At 32.1% G+C, this 17,966-nt stretch overlaps 4 protein-coding genes and 1 long non-coding RNA gene across 8 annotated transcripts; 3 read left to right on the top strand and 2 right to left on the bottom strand.

The window, feature by feature from the left end:
- Positions 1-29: 29 nt before the first annotated feature.
- On the top strand, positions 30-1,678 carry LOC126752922 (outer mitochondrial transmembrane helix translocase). Its single transcript, XM_050463963.1, has 2 exons — positions 30-293; positions 352-1,678. Exons 1-2 carry the CDS (start codon positions 112-114, stop codon positions 1,328-1,330), a joined length of 1,161 nt encoding a protein of 386 aa, XP_050319920.1. The 5' UTR covers positions 30-111; the 3' UTR covers positions 1,331-1,678.
- Positions 1,679-2,008: 330 nt separating this feature from the next.
- LOC126754216 (probable elongation factor 1-delta) lies at positions 2,009-3,920 on the top strand. 3 transcript variants are annotated; one of them, XM_050466182.1, is made up of 4 exons: positions 2,009-2,187; positions 2,323-2,589; positions 2,988-3,068; positions 3,237-3,920. In XM_050466182.1, exons 1-4 carry the CDS (start codon positions 2,095-2,097, stop codon positions 3,876-3,878), a joined length of 1,083 nt encoding a protein of 360 aa, XP_050322139.1. In that variant the 5' UTR covers positions 2,009-2,094; the 3' UTR covers positions 3,879-3,920. The 3 variants fall into 3 exon arrangements, with proteins under 3 accessions (XP_050322139.1, XP_050322138.1, XP_050322140.1); XM_050466181.1 differs by having other exon boundaries at positions 2,317-2,589; XM_050466183.1 differs by lacking the exon at positions 2,323-2,589 and having other exon boundaries at positions 2,010-2,187.
- Positions 3,921-4,042: 122 nt separating this feature from the next.
- On the bottom strand, positions 4,043-6,241 carry LOC126754217 (FUN14 domain-containing protein 1B). 2 transcript variants are annotated; one of them, XM_050466185.1, is made up of 4 exons: positions 6,115-6,240; positions 5,865-6,042; positions 5,185-5,380; positions 4,043-4,411 (listed from the first exon to the last, which is right to left on the bottom strand). In XM_050466185.1, exons 2-4 carry the CDS (start codon positions 6,014-6,016, stop codon positions 4,229-4,231), a joined length of 531 nt encoding a protein of 176 aa, XP_050322142.1. In that variant the 5' UTR covers positions 6,017-6,042; positions 6,115-6,240; the 3' UTR covers positions 4,043-4,228. The 2 variants fall into 2 exon arrangements, with proteins under 2 accessions (XP_050322142.1, XP_050322143.1); XM_050466186.1 differs by lacking the exon at positions 4,043-4,411 and adding an exon at positions 4,606-4,846 and having other exon boundaries at positions 6,115-6,241.
- A 38-nt stretch (positions 6,242-6,279) lies between these two features.
- Positions 6,280-7,573, top strand: LOC126754218 (uncharacterized). Its single transcript, XR_007666272.1, has 2 exons — positions 6,280-6,328; positions 6,414-7,573. It is a non-coding gene; the product is annotated as an uncharacterized LOC126754218 (long non-coding RNA).
- On the bottom strand, positions 6,911-17,505 carry LOC126754215 (uncharacterized). The gene is made up of 5 exons (XM_050466180.1): positions 17,023-17,505; positions 14,861-15,112; positions 14,596-14,793; positions 14,341-14,508; positions 6,911-12,349 (listed from the first exon to the last, which is right to left on the bottom strand). Exons 2-5 carry the CDS (start codon positions 15,104-15,106, stop codon positions 10,667-10,669), a joined length of 2,295 nt encoding a protein of 764 aa, XP_050322137.1. The 5' UTR covers positions 15,107-15,112; positions 17,023-17,505; the 3' UTR covers positions 6,911-10,666.
- Between the last annotated feature and the right edge of the window lie 461 nt (positions 17,506-17,966).

The following is a 17,966-nucleotide window of genomic DNA, read 5'->3' as shown; positions in this document are numbered from 1 at the left end:
CTCAAAGTCGATGAATTTAAAACAACGCTATGTCATGTATCCTAATGTCACCTGCGGTAGCATGAAAAGGCTATGCGCCTCATGAAATAAATTACACAATATTTAACAAAAATGGACAACTTTAATTTCGGTGGGTCGCAGTTATCGCGAAATGAAATCGTTCAGCTACTTCTTCGAGTGTCCATTGCGTCTGTCATCACATTTTATTCGGTGAAATGGATGATGAACCAACTTGATCCAACGAGCAAGAATAAAAAGAAGGCCAAGTTGCGTGCTGAAGAACAATTGAAAAGGTAGTGTAATCTTAACAAACGTGTTTATACCAACAAATGTAATTATATTTATTTTCAGGCTAGGCGATCAGAGTGGTTTCAAAGTGAATCCACAACAATTTAATGACTATGAACTTATGATTGCCACTCATTTAGTTGTGCCTGCAGATATAACAGTGAGCTGGAATGATATTGCTGGTCTCGATGATGTTATTCAGGAATTACGAGAGTCTGTTGTGTTGCCAGTGAGACATAGAGATTTATTTAATCAGTCCAAACTGTGGCAAGCACCAAAAGGTGTATTGTTGCATGGACCACCAGGTTGTGGTAAGACTTTAATAGCAAAAGCAACTGCAAAAGAGGCTGGTATGCGCTTTATAAACTTGGATGTGGCAATTCTAACTGATAAATGGTATGGTGAATCACAGAAATTGGCATCGGCAGTCTTTTCGTTGGCTATCAAAATTCAGCCCTGCATAATTTTTATAGATGAAATCGATTCATTTTTGCGCAGTCGCAACTCGAATGACCATGAGGCTACTGCAATGATGAAAACTCAATTTATGATGCTATGGGATGGACTTAATACAAATTCGAATTCAACGGTTATTGTTATGGGCGCAACTAATCGTCCGAAAGATTTAGATAAGGCTATCATACGCCGCATGCCGGCTCAGTTTCATATCGGACTACCGACCGAAGTCCAACGATTACAGATTCTAAAATTGATTTTAGAAACTGAATGTGTACATAATGATGTTGACTTTAATCGTTTAGCAAAACTAACAAATGGGTTTTCTGGTTCGGATTTGAGAGAAATGTGTCGTAATGCTTCAGTCTATAGAATGCGTTTATTTATGCGTTCTAATGAGAATCAATTTTCTGGATTTTCGACTCAATCCGTTGAGCCATCGACATCGGCAAACGCTGCTGTCGAATTGAGCAATCCCTTAATTGCCATTTCTATGGAAGATCTCCTTAAATCATACGATAAAATGAAGGAATCAAAGTTGCACACCGGAAATTTATTTATGGAAAATCGAATAGAATTAGATTAGAGCCAGTTAATGTTTTAAATATATATAGTTTTTTGAAAGTTACACACGTACACGCATTCATACTTATAAAATATTCACAAAGTGATTTAGGTTCCAAATTATTCGAAATGCATAATCTAGTTTTAAAACATATATCAATTTGTTTTATACATTTGTATGTACAAAATAAAAACATATAGTAGTGCACTATTATCTGCGCAGTAAAATATATACACGTTTAAAACATTTACTTGAAAACGAATATTTAGTAAAAAAAAACAAAATGTATTCTTGCGTCGCAGATAATTAATTTGGATGTTACTACGATCTTATTATGAGTAAATAAAATATTATGGAATCGTTATAGAATTTTGTTATTAATCAAGGTTGATATGTGTACATATGTATATATGTATATCTATGGGGAAGCATCTGTGGTTGGGCGCTAACGAAATTAAGCACGAGTTTAGAAATTTTAAAGCATACATTGAAAATAAAAAAAATTATGTATGTACATGCTAATTTTTATGTGTTTATATTTAAATAATTTATTTTTGACAAATTTTGCAAACCTATAAAATTTTAATTTTAAGGAGCATTATCGTATCCTATTGAACACACTAGAAATTTTCTACGAGTCGATTAAGGAAATTATCGATACATCGGTCGACTTTCGCAAGTTCACAATTGTGTGTGGGAATTAGTTCAATTGTAGCGTGTACATCTCCCAATCAGCGTAGTAGCGAAATTTGCGGACTTCGTAATTCTAAATATTTATTTAAAAAATGGCCACAACTCTAGCTGCAGACCGTTTCTGGGTGGATAAGGCAAATTGCCACAATGCCGAACGTCAATATTACGAACTTTTAAGCAAGGAGGTAAAGAATTGAAAATATACTTATAATTCAACTCCCTATTGTATATAACTGTTACACGTGTCGGTAAAAATAATCTCTATCTGTAAATCTAATATGAAGTTATGTTTCCTTTCATGCTGCTCAAATGAGGAAAAGGTCAAAAAGATAAGCGGGGATGGTCACTTGAATGGTGTACAAGAGCCCCAAACTAAATTGAAAAAAAGCAAAAAATTGAAATACAAAAAGAATGAGCATGTAGCAAAATTAACAGAAATATCAACGAACTCTGAAAGCGAAGAGAGATTTTTATCATCCGGCTCCCAGGTCAATGCACCAATTGAAGTACCTAAAGTGGTTGCTAAACAAAGTGGAGAGAAGCCCAAAAAAAGAAATAAGGGAGCTAAAAAAAATGCCGATATGTTGGTTAGCAAGAGTAGTACTAGTAAAATTTTGCAAAGTTGTGCACAAAATATAATTTTTAAAAGTTTTTTCAATATCAAATGCCTCATTTGGAGTATTCAACATTGTTTGAGTTTATTTATTTTCTTATCTTTTCAAATATTGGTAACTTCAGGCTATTTAATTTTTTTCATTTACAACAGTAGCGGTAGGTTATACCTTGTCTATGTTCATTTTTCTTCAATTTGATGTTTTGGTCGCAAATAAAAGTTTTTAGTTGGAATCGCCTTTCACGAAATTCTTTAAGATATAAAACTTTCTTCCTTTTGTTTTTATGGCACCAGCTTCTATTTTTATTTGCTGAAGACCAGAAAATATATTTAGTAGAATTGAATTCTCAATGTTTTTACTTATATTTAAAGGGTTCCTCGGCCAACAGCCAGTGCACTTTAGTCTCGGAAATCGCTAAAGCAAGAGAACATATTAAAAATTCGTTAGAAAAGGTAATTGTATATGTTTTGTTTAAGAAATAGCGACTTCTTAGTTTTACCTTTGTTGCTACGTAAAAAATCGAATTTGCATGTGTTTCCGTTATTGTTTCTATTCTAAGTCTACAGTACTTAAACTATACAGCAAAATTATTTATAAATTATTACTTTTTTCATTTATAGATGGACGGTATTACTACACTAACTGCAACTCCAGCATCCGGTGAAGTTCTAGATCGTGTTGCTGTTATCGAAAAAGACAATGCCGATTTGAGAAAGTTAATAGAAAGCTTGAGATCGGTTTGTTTAGAAACTCAAAGTCGTATAACAGCTTTGGAAAAGAAAGTTAACGCCGAACTAGCCGGAAAAACTGTTGTATCCACATCTGCCCCCGCCCCTGCCTCCAATGCCGCACCTGCAAAGGCAGAAGCTGATGATGATGATGATGATGTTGATCTATTCGGTTCTGAGGACGAGGAGGATGAAGAAGCCGCACGTGTGCGCGAGGAGCGTTTGGCTGCATACGCCGCAAAGAAATCGAAGAAACCGCAAATTATCGCAAAATCTAGTTTGATTTTAGATGTTAAGCCATGGGATGATGAAACCGATCTTAAAGTTATGGAAACAGAAATAAGAAAAATCGAAACCGATGGTCTCTTATGGGGCGCATCCAAATTCGTTCCAGTAGCTTTTGGTATCCAAAAGCTCAGTATTTCGTGTGTCGTCGAAGACGACAAAGTATCGATTGATTGGCTAACTGAGGAAATCGAAAAACTAGAAGACTACGTTCAGAGTGTTGATGTTGCTGCATTCAATAAAATTTAAATATTCATATTAAATAAAAAAAACTTCGAGTATCCAAAAAAATGATGAAGTTTTAATATACATATTTTAAATTGAAAAAAAAAATTAGAAGACTAGAAATTCTCTCGTTGAAATTCGATTTTTCCAGAAAATCACGTGCTTATTAAATATAAATATTCCAGACATAATTTTTTATTGATTGAATATTCAACGCCTTTTATTCAAGCACTGTTATGATATCAATTACATCATATTCGCTTTATAAATCAAACTTAGTAAAATTATATGAAGTTAATAGTATGTGTGTTATGAATGAGATGCTCGGTATAGGTAAGAATAACATCGCAGAATAAGGTTGAGATTTACAATTATTAAGCCGAAGCTACACCTAATGCAATTCCGCCTACGAAGGCCGTTAAGAAAATGTGAAGATCGTTTACTTTGGGTCCATTTTCGTCGCCAATAAGTTTGCTGTACCATTTTTTGGCTTTCTTTGTTTTTGACTTTAATATGTTCTCTGCACGATCAAGTTTGCGATCAACAAAACGTTCAGTCTGAAAAGTGAGAAAATATGCAAAAAATTATCTTCAATTGTACTGCATTACGTATTTTTAAATTATAAGATTACAACAAATATAAAATGACAATGACTATATTAAATGTTAGTACGCTCAACATGAAACTCGCCTAAAGTACTACCTACGCATTTACCAACTTATTTTACAGTAAATAATAACGAATAACGAAATTTTCTTAAAATATATGCATAATTTATTCGAAAGCCAAAGAAAAAGAAGTCAACATTTCAATTATATGAGCGCATACATATGCATTTCTAGTACTAATATTTGTGAAGTTAATTGTCATGTTTAGCAGCCTGCTATAGATAACATTGATCCTAAAGTAATTCATGCACAGCCAACTCCAACAAGAGCGCCACCAAGAAATGCTACCGTGAAAATTGCGTTGTTTTTAACAAACACTTTGCCCTGGTTGAAACGAAAAATAAAGGCAATTAGTAGCAAACCAAACGTTTTGTATTTTTGATAATATTCTTTTAATGGAATAAATTTCCATTATAAAATTATTTAATTCATTGTTAGCGCAAGCGTATATTTTTCTTTAACTTTTTTTGAACTTCAAATTTCGAAAAGTGTTTAAATGACTTCAATAACAATTAAAAAATATTTTATAATTTTAATTTAAAAACATATTTATTTTAAACTCGGCAAGGCTCTACGTAATGTGTGGGCTGTGCCAAATAAATTCTCAATTTTTGGGTTTATATACATACATAGATCAAATATATCACGTTTCTCTCACTCACCTTCTCAATCCAATTTTTTTCTTGGCCAGTTACGGCTGTTTCAACTTTGTCAGTGACTTTATCAAGTTTTCCTGTGATTTTCGACCAGTCGATTTCAATAAAACCTTCTTGATGGGCAATTTCCATTAAAATAATACCACCTCCGATGGCGAAAGCTGCAAATTTGCCAATTTTCATTGTTGCAAAACCAGTAAACCTATATGAAAATTTGAAAATATTAAGAATGCGATGAAGATTTTGTTAAATTTTTGGTAAATCTTAAGATACATATATACACACTTAGTATATATCCATAAATACATTTTATAAACTGTATAAATACGCAATGAACCCGGTAATTTAATATATATTTGTATTCAAATAAGGAAATTAAAAAAAGTATGTTAAATAATTATCATACATCATGATAAATGAATCATTTTGTGTATATCATTGCATTCATATGCATGTAGGTATGTCATTCCAAATAACAAGCAATTTACGTAAAGCACAATTTTCGGTTTATTTAACATGCCTATTTTCTCATAACTATGAAAATTACGTCACCTGTCTGAGATTTGCTTAAATACATAATAGTCCTATGATAAACGCCATTGCATTTTTTATATTATAAATTTGCAAACATTAGACATATAGTACAAACATATGTATATACTTATGTTGCAAAAATTGCTACTCACCATCCTGAAGTGGCACCGATAGCTATTTGAGTGTACGCTGATCGTGAGCTTATATCACCGAGGACACCACCCAGAAACTTTGATGCGTCTTCCGTCATTTTCTCGACTCTAGCGTTATTAGCGTTTTTTTGTGATTTTGACCAATCGCTCATGCCTCTTATGTGTTTGCACGGTTCAGCTTAATTATATTAAATTTTTTATGTTAGAAAGCGAATATGAAAAAACAATAATTAATCGATTATATAATTACCAGATAATGCTGTTATTTATCTTTTGAATATGGAATTTCCTTCGTCTATTCTTAGTAAAATTACAAAGATTATCCCGAAACAATCACAAACAATTTTTTCTTCCAACTGATGGGGATGTCAAATAATCGATTAACAGCGATAAATTCAATTGAATTCTATGAGCTTTCGCAAGTGTTAAATATATGGGTTAATAAGGGTTGCAACTATTATAAGGTACACATTTTCATTTAAATTTAAGAAATTATATTAAAGTATGCTCAAAGCTCTGCAAAATAAATATGTGCTTTATATTTTATAGTACAGAAATCACTAATCGCATATAGTATACACACCTACTGGTTTACTTAACGAAAAAATCTATTGCATACAATGGTCGACACCGGAAGATTACGATTTATATCCGCTAAATGTTGTTCGAGCTCTTCTAAATTGAAAATGTGGTCAACTGGGTTTATGGTTTATGCTGTAACATTAAATGAGTATCCATAATAACTTACTCCTAAGCTGTTTTGGAACAGTCGTTCGAAGGCTATACACGCAGCTCAACTCCTTTTACTTAGAATAGACCCAAAGGTAGACGTCTGTTATTAAATTTTCGTAGAAGGCATAAATTATGCAATTATTGTTATTAAATTTCTGTAGAAGGCATTAATTATGTAATCATTGCCCTTTAATGAGTATAAATGTATGTACATACTTGTATGTGCAACTAGGAATTGTTCTTAAAATACTTGCCGCATCCCATGCCTAACAACGGACAATATTAGAACATACAAGTATGTGTGTGAGCACTAATTAGTTTAAAGAATCATCAGTACGCACTTTATTTAGTTTCCACTTTATACAGGCATTTTACCACTAAATATTTCTTAGTCATAGCTATAAAAACATATTTATTTAGTATTTCACAAATTAACGATTCAAATTCAAAATTTGAAAACGTAAATCAATTTAAATTTCACTCATATGCACTATGAGCTTTTTTGATAATTATATTTTCATCATTTTCATAATGTAAATTAGTTTACTATATTATAAACTATTTCGAAAATAAAGTATATTTCTTAAAAGTTATGTTGTAGTGCATTACATTCATAAATTTTACTTATGTATATATATCATTTATACCTACACATTTGGGTACATAGCATTTGTAGTAAAAAGAAAAATTTTTAAAAGAAAAAGTAATTGAAAACGTATTTTCTAATATTATAATTTCATACGAACAGCAATGTCATTTCAATTTTTTCAAAACGCCATTAATGTTCGGTTTGTTTGAAATGAACTTGAGGATTTGTAACCGATTTTCTTTTACTATACTTCAATTTTATTACTGAAACAATTAGTAATAAATAAATAAAAATTATATATTAAACTAAAAACTCTATAATAATAATTTAATGTTAAGCATAAAGGCCTATTCACACACCCTTTATGGACAAAATATAACAAAGACAATGTAAACAGTGCTCAGAAGATATTAAGTGCAACGGTTTTAACAATTTAAAATAATTTATAGATATTGCCATCTTGCTGCAAAAATTATATGTATGCATAAGTATTATAAAGTCTATCAACATATTATCATTTAAAATGTAATTAAATAGCTCCCAACTTAAATGTCTGATAATAAGTAACTACTATACACGCGTGTGTAGCAAGGTACTGATGCAATAAAATAAAGAATACAAATTTTCTAAGGGAATGAGAAGGGCAGTAGCGATTTTACACATTGTAGTCGCGCATGCTTACTTCAAAATCGCCAAAAATTTATATATTTTTAACTAATTTATAATTGAATTGCATAAGCTCTAAATAAGTTATTAAATAAACTAATTACTACTTTACACACATCTTCTCGCAATGTGCGAGCGTACAATTTTCACACTGAGTAAACGTTTATGAGTTTTTAAGAAACTAAAAAATTTATTTTATAAGTCAATTTCACGTTTTTTTTTTGGAAAATTGTTTTCAGTTTTATTTGTAATATAAATATTTTCCAAATTACTTTTAGGCTCTAAAGTTGCCGATTGAATACCGGCAAATGTTGTTGATAAAAAACTAATTAAAAGATCTAATCAAAAGCATAAAATAGCTTAATAAAATTGTTACAAACAAATGCATTAATTATGCAATAAAACGTTTTTTGAAAACGAAAAAAATAAAAAAAAGCTTTGAAAAAAGTAAAAAAATTGGATATAATATAAAAAAAATTAAAAAAGAATAATTAAAAATAAAATAAAAAAATTTTCAAGAATGAAAAATTTTGAAAAAGAAAAAGGTAAAAAAAAGTTTTGAAAAGAAAAAATTAAAAATAAAGGTTTGATACAGGTAAAAAAAAGCATAAAAACCTTTGAAAAAGAAAAAAAAAATTAAAAAAACTTAAAAAAAACAATTTTTTGGGGAAAAAGTATACATTATTGAGACAAAATATAATATACATATAAAAAAATCGTAATTTCTTTATTACATGCCGACGCGAATGTGCGTGTGACTATTTGCGAGTACAACGTAAATTTGAGTGTCATTTGAAGGATTATGCCTGAATTTCAATTAATTTCATATAGAATTTGAGCTTTACCCTAATTTTCATGGCTGTAAAAGGAGTTACGATTATTTGGCGATAAATTTGTTTTTATATTGCTATCATATGAGTTTATTTTTTGCTTTAGAAAAACTATTATTATATATGTATGTACATATTTACATTAGGTACATTAAACCTATCAACAATTCCAGAATAGTATAAAATAATTTTTTAATAGCTATTATAGTAGTAATTTTAATTATTACAATGGAGAGCGAAACTAATGCAATAGTGTGCTAGAAAAATATGAACGTTAAGATTTCATGTTGTTTTTGGTATTTTCAAGTTTTCCACAAATGCAACTTTACTGCCAGGTGCATCAATTGATAAATTTTATTTGGCTGAAATGCATGTGTTGCGTAAACAACTGATTGAGCGGATAAGGCCACTACATATTATAGATGCTTTAGTGAAGTTTTGGTTCTATGCAGCTTTCGAACAGCTTACTAAAATATAAGCAAAAATAACACAAAAAAAAAAAAAGAGAAAGAAGGTTCGTAGCGAAAATTTAGAAAATATGTCTCATATATTTTTTTCTCAAAATGCATTGTTATATTTTTCCTCAAAAATGTATTGTAACATTTTTTTTCTCAAAAATGTATTGTAACATTTTTTTTTTTAAATGTATTGATAAGACAAGGTCGCAGTTGAATACCTACATATTGCTTAACTTGGTTTATTTCCAACATTATATTAAAAAAAAAAAAAATCTAGCACAATTTTCGTTAACGACCCTACCATATAACAATGATTTCATAAAAAAAAATAAATTCAATCAATCGAGATCAATGCAAATTTTTTGTACATTTGTTAACACCAGAAAGCACTAAAAACAACATAAAAACTGACGCATTCTTACATTACTAGTGTTTTAATTAAAAAAAAAAAATGAACTAATTTTTTTACAACCAGAAAATCGTTTCTACACTTCTCCGAGCCTGTCGAGTCTTTTAAGTTATTTAAATATTTTTACTATGCTTTAACGCTATTGATTAATAAATAATAAACTAAAAATAAATAAATGGGTTTTAAGCAAAAGTACAATGGTGTTGGCTTTTTTTGTTTCTTGTGTGTTTGCTACTAAACTTAGTTAGTTTTCGTTTTATATAAGCACAATAAAGTGTTCATTATTTCCGAAGTTGATTTTGGTTTTTGCAAACAACCCTGAAGTGTTGATTTTTGTCCTAAGAAAGGATTTAAGGCAAACGAGCTCTTCTTTATTTCCGATTTAAACCGTGTTTTAATCGTTTTACTTTTACCGTATACTTCACATGGTAACTTTTAATGCTTTGAAAATGTTTTTATGTCTGAACCGAATTAACCTACAACTTTGATAAGTGCATATTCGAATAGAAAATCCCCTCTCTTAAAAGTTATACGCAGTTAAAGTAATGCTTCAAATGTGCTGTGCATTCACACTAGTGCCTTATATGTAAACGCTGTGTTGCTCATACCACATGGTGTACCATATGAATGCTTTGTTACTGCTTCTGAGTCGCTGTGCATTTGACGGAGTACTTTTATGAAAATAATCATTAATACCTCTTTTGTAGGGCGGAAATTTTGTGCTAGAACAAAATTGTTTCAAGGATTATGCAACATATCAAAAAACCATAAGTCCGTACAAGGAAAAATAAATGATTTAAATTTAAAATAAAGCGTTTGTTCACGAACTTCGAAACATCAGCGGGCGCTTGCAACACACAAAAATCAATTTGAAAATAACGGACACTCTAATATACAAGCATGTAGTACAAGGTACATTTCAACAATATAGCCTTATGTACGTACATACTATACAAACTATCAAAGTGTGTGTGTGTGATTAGGTCTTAAAACACTCTTTTGATAATAATTTTAATGTGAGCGATAGATAAATTTAAACTAGCTTTTGTATAAATGTATAGTAATCATATTAATTATTGTAATAATAGCAATAAAAAGTTACTTATTAGCATACAAAATTAAGAGGTCAGATCAATTGATATAACACGACTTGGCGAAACTAAAGACAGGCTACGCGCACGTTCGCGTTCCGCCAGGTGTGTTTGTTTCGTATTGCTTAAATTTGTATTGGTGCTTGTCGCTAACGCATTCAATTCGGGATACCAGTCGGGTGTTAGTGTTGGTGTTGCACTATTATTGGTTATTTGATGTTTGACAACAAGCCCTGCAGCTGTGGTGGTGCCATTTTGTGCATGATTTTCCTGATTTTGGTTTCTAAATGTATTACCAGCGTTCGTTGTTGTAATATCATTATTTGTTGTTGGCACTGTTGAGGTCAATGCGTTAGCGGCATAATTTGAAAATATATAAACTGACGGTTGCAATGGTTTTGGTAATGAAATACTATTATCCGTTGAGGTGGCGAATATTGCAGTAGGTATTGGATTTAGTAGTGCATTTATGTCGATAGTGGAAGATTTTTTACTCTCATCGCTGATGGCCGGTGCGGTTAGCGCTTGGGTTGTGGCTGCCGCTGAGGAACTATTCACAGCTAGATTTGAGGTGTGTGTCAAAGATAAACGTGTGCTGGCAATTGCTGTAGCGCGTATTGGGGGCTTATCTGGTCCTTTAGCCGGTCCATTGGTACGCGTCGATTTGCGTATGGGAAATAATGAAATTTCTTTGAGACTTAACTTTTTACCATTGCCACTAGTAATTGTTAGTGCACTTTTTGCGGCGGTTTTGGTGGCGATATTATTGCTGGTGAATGTTGCTAGCGTTTGGCGTGTTATTTCAATGCTAGGGCCAGGTTCGCTATATCTTTGTAGAACATGTGTTTTCCTACTATCATTACTACTAATACAATCGCCGCTACTCCTAATACGACATTCTTCCTCATCCGATGAACACAAATCTATTGTATCCACTATGATTTCGGTTGATGGTGACGAGATTTTCCAATTGGAACGTCGTGTAGCATCACGTGTTAGTTTGATATTTAATTTTGTATTTGGTAATGAGCGTCGGGTTTTCACCTCGTTATCGGTAATTTTCTTTAGCCGCACCGAAATTGGACGGCAGCGTCTTATTAGTGAAGAATTTAAGAATAGAAAACTTTCAGTACGTCTTCGTTGTGAGAATTGCCGACGTGGAAATACATAGACATGCGAACTATAGTCTTGTGGCTTTTTAAATGTACAATGTGTATTGGTGAATGTGTGCTTTTTCTCAAAATATTTCGGTTTCGTTTGGGATTTTGAGAGTAAGGGCGCAAAACAGAAACGCTCTACGCGTTCAAGTCGCTCCGATAAATATTCTGGTGTCATGGCAGTTTTTGTAGTACGCAATAGTAGTTGTCCGGCAGGCGATGACAACGGTATTGTGGCACAACGTGCTAACGAATGTACAGCACGATTTCGTCGTGGCATACGTTTGTTTTTATCAATAATCATGAATCCGCTTTTCTCGTCTTTAGTTTCCTTTGACGCACCTAACGCTTCATTCTTGCTTGGAACTTTACCATTTTTGTTATCGTCACGGCATTGCAGGTTAAAATTAAGTAGGAATCCATTACGTAGCTCATTGTCTTCTGTATTTCGTTTCGAATCTGTCGACTGCACAGTGTTTTCGCTAGGTTCAGGTGTATCACATAAAATGACATCGTCATCGTCGTCCTCCACGTTGCAAGTCTTTTCATGTTCCTATTGTGGAAAATATGAAAAGCGAATTAAAACGGGCATTTTGATGTATTAAAAAAATGTTAATGTAATTTTTTGCGAAATATGTACTTTCTGAACAGATTCCACCAAAATAAAGTCCATATACCTGTAACAAAATTAGTCGCTATGATTTTTTAAAAAAAAAAAAATCAATAATTATGTACAAATGCATTTGTTGAAAATTTTGAATATTGTTTTTAAATGATTTTAGAGGAATGCTGCTGACGCAAGTATCTAAATATTGATTCAATTTTCTGTACATTTCTTAGATTTCGACATAGAAGGCATCTAGTTGCTTTAGAGAGGTGGATGGACGACTATAATATCAGTCGACGTAACCAGAATGCAATCGAATTTACAATCTGATCAAATTTGACCCGGACTTGTCCTTTTAGCTGCACGCGCAAGCTGAATTGATAAACATTTTTCCCAGATTGGTGAAACCATTTTTATGTTTGTGTGAAGTTTTAGCCCCATATGTCAAATAATCTGTGGTTGCTAGCTGTTAGTTTATGATGCGATATTTTTTACTATGCAAAAAAGAAAAACGAGTTTGCTTTAGATTTTGTGTTTCCAATAACGGATAAGATATTCCAATTTCAATAATGGCTACAGAACCGTTGAAAATATTGCAGAAGTATTTTGGGAAGTCCACTTAATCATGGTAACATCAAAAACTTTAAGAAACAGGCATAATAGAGATAACAAAGCATATCTCAACATTCCTTACTGAGCGACTCAACACATTTTTGTTAATGATCTGGTTATGAAGCGTGTCAATGCTAGACTTGTAACAAAAGACCTGAATATTTTGCAAAAACGGCGTCAGAACGAAGCTGGTTTGACTTTAAGTACGCCATTTACTGAGAGCGAGTCGTTAAAGGTGTTGATGGCTCCACTGTGAATTGCGGCCGGTGCTTGTCAGAAGTTAGTTACGTCCGAAGTCTGGTCGACGTGGTTGAGGATTGAGCTCTTGATGCTCCTAGGAGGTGGTTCTGCTCCAAGCAAGTAACTTAAGGAATGATTTCAGGAACTGCTTGCAGATGAGTTCATTATGCTCCTTATATGGGTGCATACGGGCCTCACTACGCAGGCGATCGATGGGAGACATCAAGAGGCATCCTGTCGTGGTCCGGAGTGCAGTGTTCTGACAAGTTTGGAAGTTCCTCGTCTGCGTTTCACTGCATCCAGGCGACGGTATAGGTGCGGCGTAGTTAAGGAACGGCCGGCCGATTTCCTTGTATGTTGCTAACAACGTTTCTTTGTCTTTTCCCAATGTGCTGCTGGCGGACGACTATGTACTTTGGCGATAATCGCGATGGTTTTCTTTGCTTACCCTGATGTGATTCACCATAAATTCGTCCACAAGGTCAAATGGTCACGACTAATTGTTTTTGTTTCTTTATATCAGTCTGTGTAAAATTTGATTAATTGTATAACTGATCAATTATTTACAACTAGCAGGGAATGCGACTTGAGGATTTTGTTGCGGCTCTGTACTTTGGCGATAATCGCGGTCGTTTTCTTCGATTGCCCTGATTGGATTCACCATAAATTCGGCCACAAGATTAAATGATCACGACGAATTGTTTTTGTTTTTTTTTTGTCAGCCCGGGGAAAACTTGATCAAATGGTCAATGACTAACAATTAGCAGGGAATGTTCCTTATAAAAATAATGTTATGCTGTTCTGATATCAAAACGCAATGAAGGCGATAAGTATTATGGTCACCTAAAATGCAAAATAACATAAAATCACTTTTCATAGGTTTACTGATGAAGAACAATGAAGAATTTTGGTTATAACTTTATTATATCTAATACAAAATCTAGTACATGTCGGTATGTTAATAATGTAGTGGATCGTAGCAATAAAAAAATTAAATTTCGAATTTTTGGATAATATAATATGAGTTTTTGCATTTTAGGTGACGATATACATATAGTAGATAACAATAAAATATATATATTTACCGAAATAGCTTCTTTCGAATACAGTTCAGCATCGCAATTGTCGCATAAATAAATATCGAATGGTGCTGGTTCGACCATTATTTGTTCGGCATCCGATCTCTCTTGATTGCCACTTTTTGACTTTTGACGCATCAAACATTTCCGACTGCGTTGCGGTTGATCATATGACTAAACAAATATTTAACATTAATAATTTGTACAAAATAAAAATATAGAAATCCTTATTTATACGCTTGCGATACTCCTTTTATTTACCATATTTTCATTTCTAAATGTCACCAACAATTTATTGCTACGTCGTTCAAAGAGTGATGTTGTCGAATTGTAGTTGTTTATAAAGCGCAGACTCGCATGCTCATAGGCTGCTAAATCGTTGCAGAAGCGAAGCAGAAAAACGCTTCTATGAAATTGATAGCATATTATAATTATTTCCTTCATTTTTTGCGCCCAATTCTATAGAACAAAAATAAGGCACATATATTAAAAAAAAATTAATATTATAATATATTATTATTATTACGCCAGTAAATTTTTTCGGCTTCGTAAATGGTATGGTGAATGGAAAATCTTCAGGCCACCACTCCGGTTCGCTGCAGTCTGTTTTTTCCTGAAAGTTTATGTGACCAAGCGAACAACGTACCATAAATGGTATGAATTTTTCAAGTTGTGACTCTGTTATTTTTTCCAATGATGTTGGATAGCCATTAGCGAACAATAATGGTAAATTCGATATCATATTTTGTTGAACTTCCTCTTGTTCATCCATCTCTTTCTATAAAGAAATTATAATAATTAATTATTTAATAGTAAATTATCAGAAAAAAACAATAATTTATTAAATTAGTAACATCATACCGAAATTAATTGAGAATAAAATCTAAGCAGTTGTGCCCGCCAAAAGCGTAGTAGTTACGCAAATGCAATAGTGTGCACACTTCATATATGTACATATACTATATGTACACACAGGTTCATGCACAATACTTTAAAAAAACATATACGCCTAGTGGTATGCTATTATAATTCCATCGGTAAAACGCAATATACATACGTATGTGTATAGTTTTATATCCATATGGTGACCAACATGTCCATGAAAATTAGTGCTATAGCTTTTAAATAATTTTAAGTCGTTTGCCCCGATGTTATCACTAAACTCAAGGGAACCCCTTGGTGCGTAAGACATGACTCATACTATGTAATATACTTTTGTATTAATCTTATATCAGACGCGACAAAATCGTGTGCGTTGACAACTCTGAAAAAATACATTCTATTTTCTGTATTATTCTACATTCATAGAGATAACCCCAATTAGGACGACATCTATAATCGTCATATGATATACATATATATATAAGTAAACACATATAATCATAAGTAATATTCATACCTCAGTAATACTTTTAACATATTATTGTTTCGAAATAATTCCAGGAAAAAAAATTAGCTATAATGTTTAATATTACTCTACTTATTTCATAAAATTTGATAACTGAGTTATCTCTCCAAGAGATCCTAAAGCGCGCGAAATTGACTTGACTTTGTGTTCGGTATATTCACGTCACATTGTGTATGGTTCAACGAATACACGTCACTCTCTTATTTAACAATAGAGCGCAGTCATTTGAGCCACTCTTATAGAGAGAGCTCTCCAACAACATAGCTTAAAAAAAAAAAGTATTTACTTTCTATCTAGACATTATTTTTCCTTTTTATAATTATCTTTCGAAAATTTGGAATATATGTACAGTCAAGCACTTTTACATTTAATAGCAAGAGTTTTCAAAATATTTCCCAATATTGAGTTTGTATTGGAAATCTTTATAAATTAGGCGGAGTGTCATTATACAATCCAAATTCCAGCAATTCTGAAATATAATTTTTATCCGAAAATTGTGCCTAAATAACAAAACAGATGGCTGTTAAAAATCGTTTTCATGCGAATCCATATATTGAGATTAATAATAGGGAACAAACTCTGCTAAAGACTTAAGAATTGTGTCCACGTGCTTGAAAACTCTTCAATTCAGGGTGTTTTGATATGCTATTGAAAATTAGCCGTTAACAAAAATTACATAAATATGCGTATTTAAAAAATAACAACTGCTTTGTATAGTAATCAAATAATTACGTAGTATGCTCAATTGTTTGCCTTGAAAAATAGTAAGAGTGTAAAATATAAACTAAAAATTTTTTTAATTGTTGTTGTTGTAGCAGCAGAGTTCTGCCGAATTGACAGTCCTTGGCCGGATAAAAATCCGGGTCCGCTCCGGTTACGTAGACCCGACTGTCGTGGGAACGAAAAAATTTTGTAAGTAGTTTGCAGCTGTTAACTGTTACAATAGTTATAAGTATATATAGGCATTTCTTATAATGACCAAATATGTATGTAGTTGTAGTTGTAACGATAGTATTCTATAGTGGGAACGCTTTGTTTTAAACCGACTGAGTTTGGATTTTTTTTTAAATATCATAATTTTCAACACTAGTCTTAATAAACAACGTTCCCATAAATCTTTGTACTGGACACGCTGCTTATAAGGTCCTTTCCTCTTGACCTGAAACGACCTTATCATGGCTAAATTTACAATGTGTTATGTATCTAAAATTCTTAACAAAAATTGATGATATTAACATTTCCCCTCTTTGCTACTACTTTTCCGATAATTGGCAACTTACAGGATCCTTTATGCTTGCAACAAATGAAAAGCGGCGGCGCTTGCTCTGGGTGCCTTGTTATAAAAAAAAAGCCACTTCCACTATTCTGCAACCAGAGCCTTTTAACTCCTTAACAGGGTAAAGTCCTTCGATCCAATAAAATTAGACCGCTTGGCATGCGCAGATTGTACAATGAAGGATTCTACTAGATGCACTCCCCTTGAAGCAAACTCTCAAGCTAAATTCGGAGCTCACAAATATGGCCGCAACAAACGCAAACTATTCCCAACTGCTTTGTACTGTTCCTATTGCTGGGGAAAGTGTTTGCTAATGCATAGAACTTTTAATCATCTGATATTAATTTTCACCAAATGTATTAGTTTAAGCTCTTGTGGGGCTTATTTTCTTTATTTTTTCACCAGTACATTTTTGTATAACTACAAATTACAAATACGATAGCCTTTTTTACAGTGCTTTTCAATGTAAAGTGAGCACCCAAAAATTTCTTTGCATTCCAAAAATGAATATTGGAAGACATATGTGATATGAAGAGGTAGTGTTGAAAAAGTGCGCAATTGGTGTTGCCATTTGTTTTATTAAGACAGCTAACTCTTTTCGATTTGTTATGAATAAACGATTCGTATGTTTTAAATCAAATTTAATGTAATTGAAACATTTTAAAATATAATTTAAGTGTTATATATTACAATTATTAATTTTCACGTTACTATCTTTTTGAATAAATAAATAAGGTTTAGCAGTTAAATAGTTCTTTCTCAATACAAGAAAGCCAGTCAAATTATATTGTTTTCTATACAAGTATATTATTTAATTCATTCATAAGCTTTTTAAAAATATTTTATATTTATTTGTTTGCAATGCTTTGAATATTTAAAAAAAATTATATAATAAAAATTTGTATAGAAAACTTAAAAGCATTTATTATCAGTATAGAATATCTTATT

The sequence above is a fragment of the Bactrocera neohumeralis genome, chromosome 3, assembly GCF_024586455.1.
Source record: "Bactrocera neohumeralis isolate Rockhampton chromosome 3, APGP_CSIRO_Bneo_wtdbg2-racon-allhic-juicebox.fasta_v2, whole genome shotgun sequence".
In the NCBI taxonomy this organism is placed as follows: domain Eukaryota; kingdom Metazoa; phylum Arthropoda; class Insecta; order Diptera; family Tephritidae; genus Bactrocera; species Bactrocera neohumeralis.
The sequence above is the reverse complement of the archived record's forward strand: the minus strand, read 5'-3'. Positions and strand labels throughout refer to the sequence as shown.

Excerpts from the sequence above, each read along its gene's own strand:
- LOC126752922 (XM_050463963.1), top strand. The coding sequence starts at position 112 with ATGGACAACTTTAATTTCGGTGGGTCGCAGTTATCGCGAAATGAAATC. Across the intron at positions 294-351 it reads GCTGAAGAACAATTGAAAAG|GCTAGGCGATCAGAGTGGTT; the intron begins GTAGTGTAATCT and ends ATTTATTTTCAG.
- LOC126754216 (XM_050466181.1), top strand. The coding sequence starts at position 2,095 with ATGGCCACAACTCTAGCTGCAGACCGTTTCTGGGTGGATAAGGCAAAT. Across the intron at positions 2,590-2,987 it reads AAAAAAATGCCGATATGTTG|GGTTCCTCGGCCAACAGCCA; the intron begins GTTAGCAAGAGT and ends TTATATTTAAAG. Across the intron at positions 3,069-3,236 it reads TTAAAAATTCGTTAGAAAAG|ATGGACGGTATTACTACACT; the intron begins GTAATTGTATAT and ends TTTCATTTATAG.
- LOC126754217 (XM_050466185.1), bottom strand. The coding sequence starts at position 6,016 with ATGAGCGATTGGTCAAAATCACAAAAAAACGCTAATAACGCTAGAGTC. Across the intron at positions 5,381-5,864 it reads ATCGGTGCCACTTCAGGATG|GTTTACTGGTTTTGCAACAA; the intron begins GTGAGTAGCAAT and ends ATTTTCATATAG. Across the intron at positions 4,412-5,184 it reads AAAAAAATTGGATTGAGAAG|ACTGAACGTTTTGTTGATCG; the intron begins GTGAGTGAGAGA and ends CTCACTTTTCAG.
- LOC126754215 (XM_050466180.1), bottom strand. The coding sequence starts at position 15,106 with ATGGATGAACAAGAGGAAGTTCAACAAAATATGATATCGAATTTACCA. Across the intron at positions 14,794-14,860 it reads AGCCGAAAAAATTTACTGGC|AATTGGGCGCAAAAAATGAA; the intron begins GTAATAATAATA and ends TTTGTTCTATAG. Across the intron at positions 14,509-14,595 it reads CATTTAGAAATGAAAATATG|TCATATGATCAACCGCAACG; the intron begins GTAAATAAAAGG and ends ATATTTGTTTAG.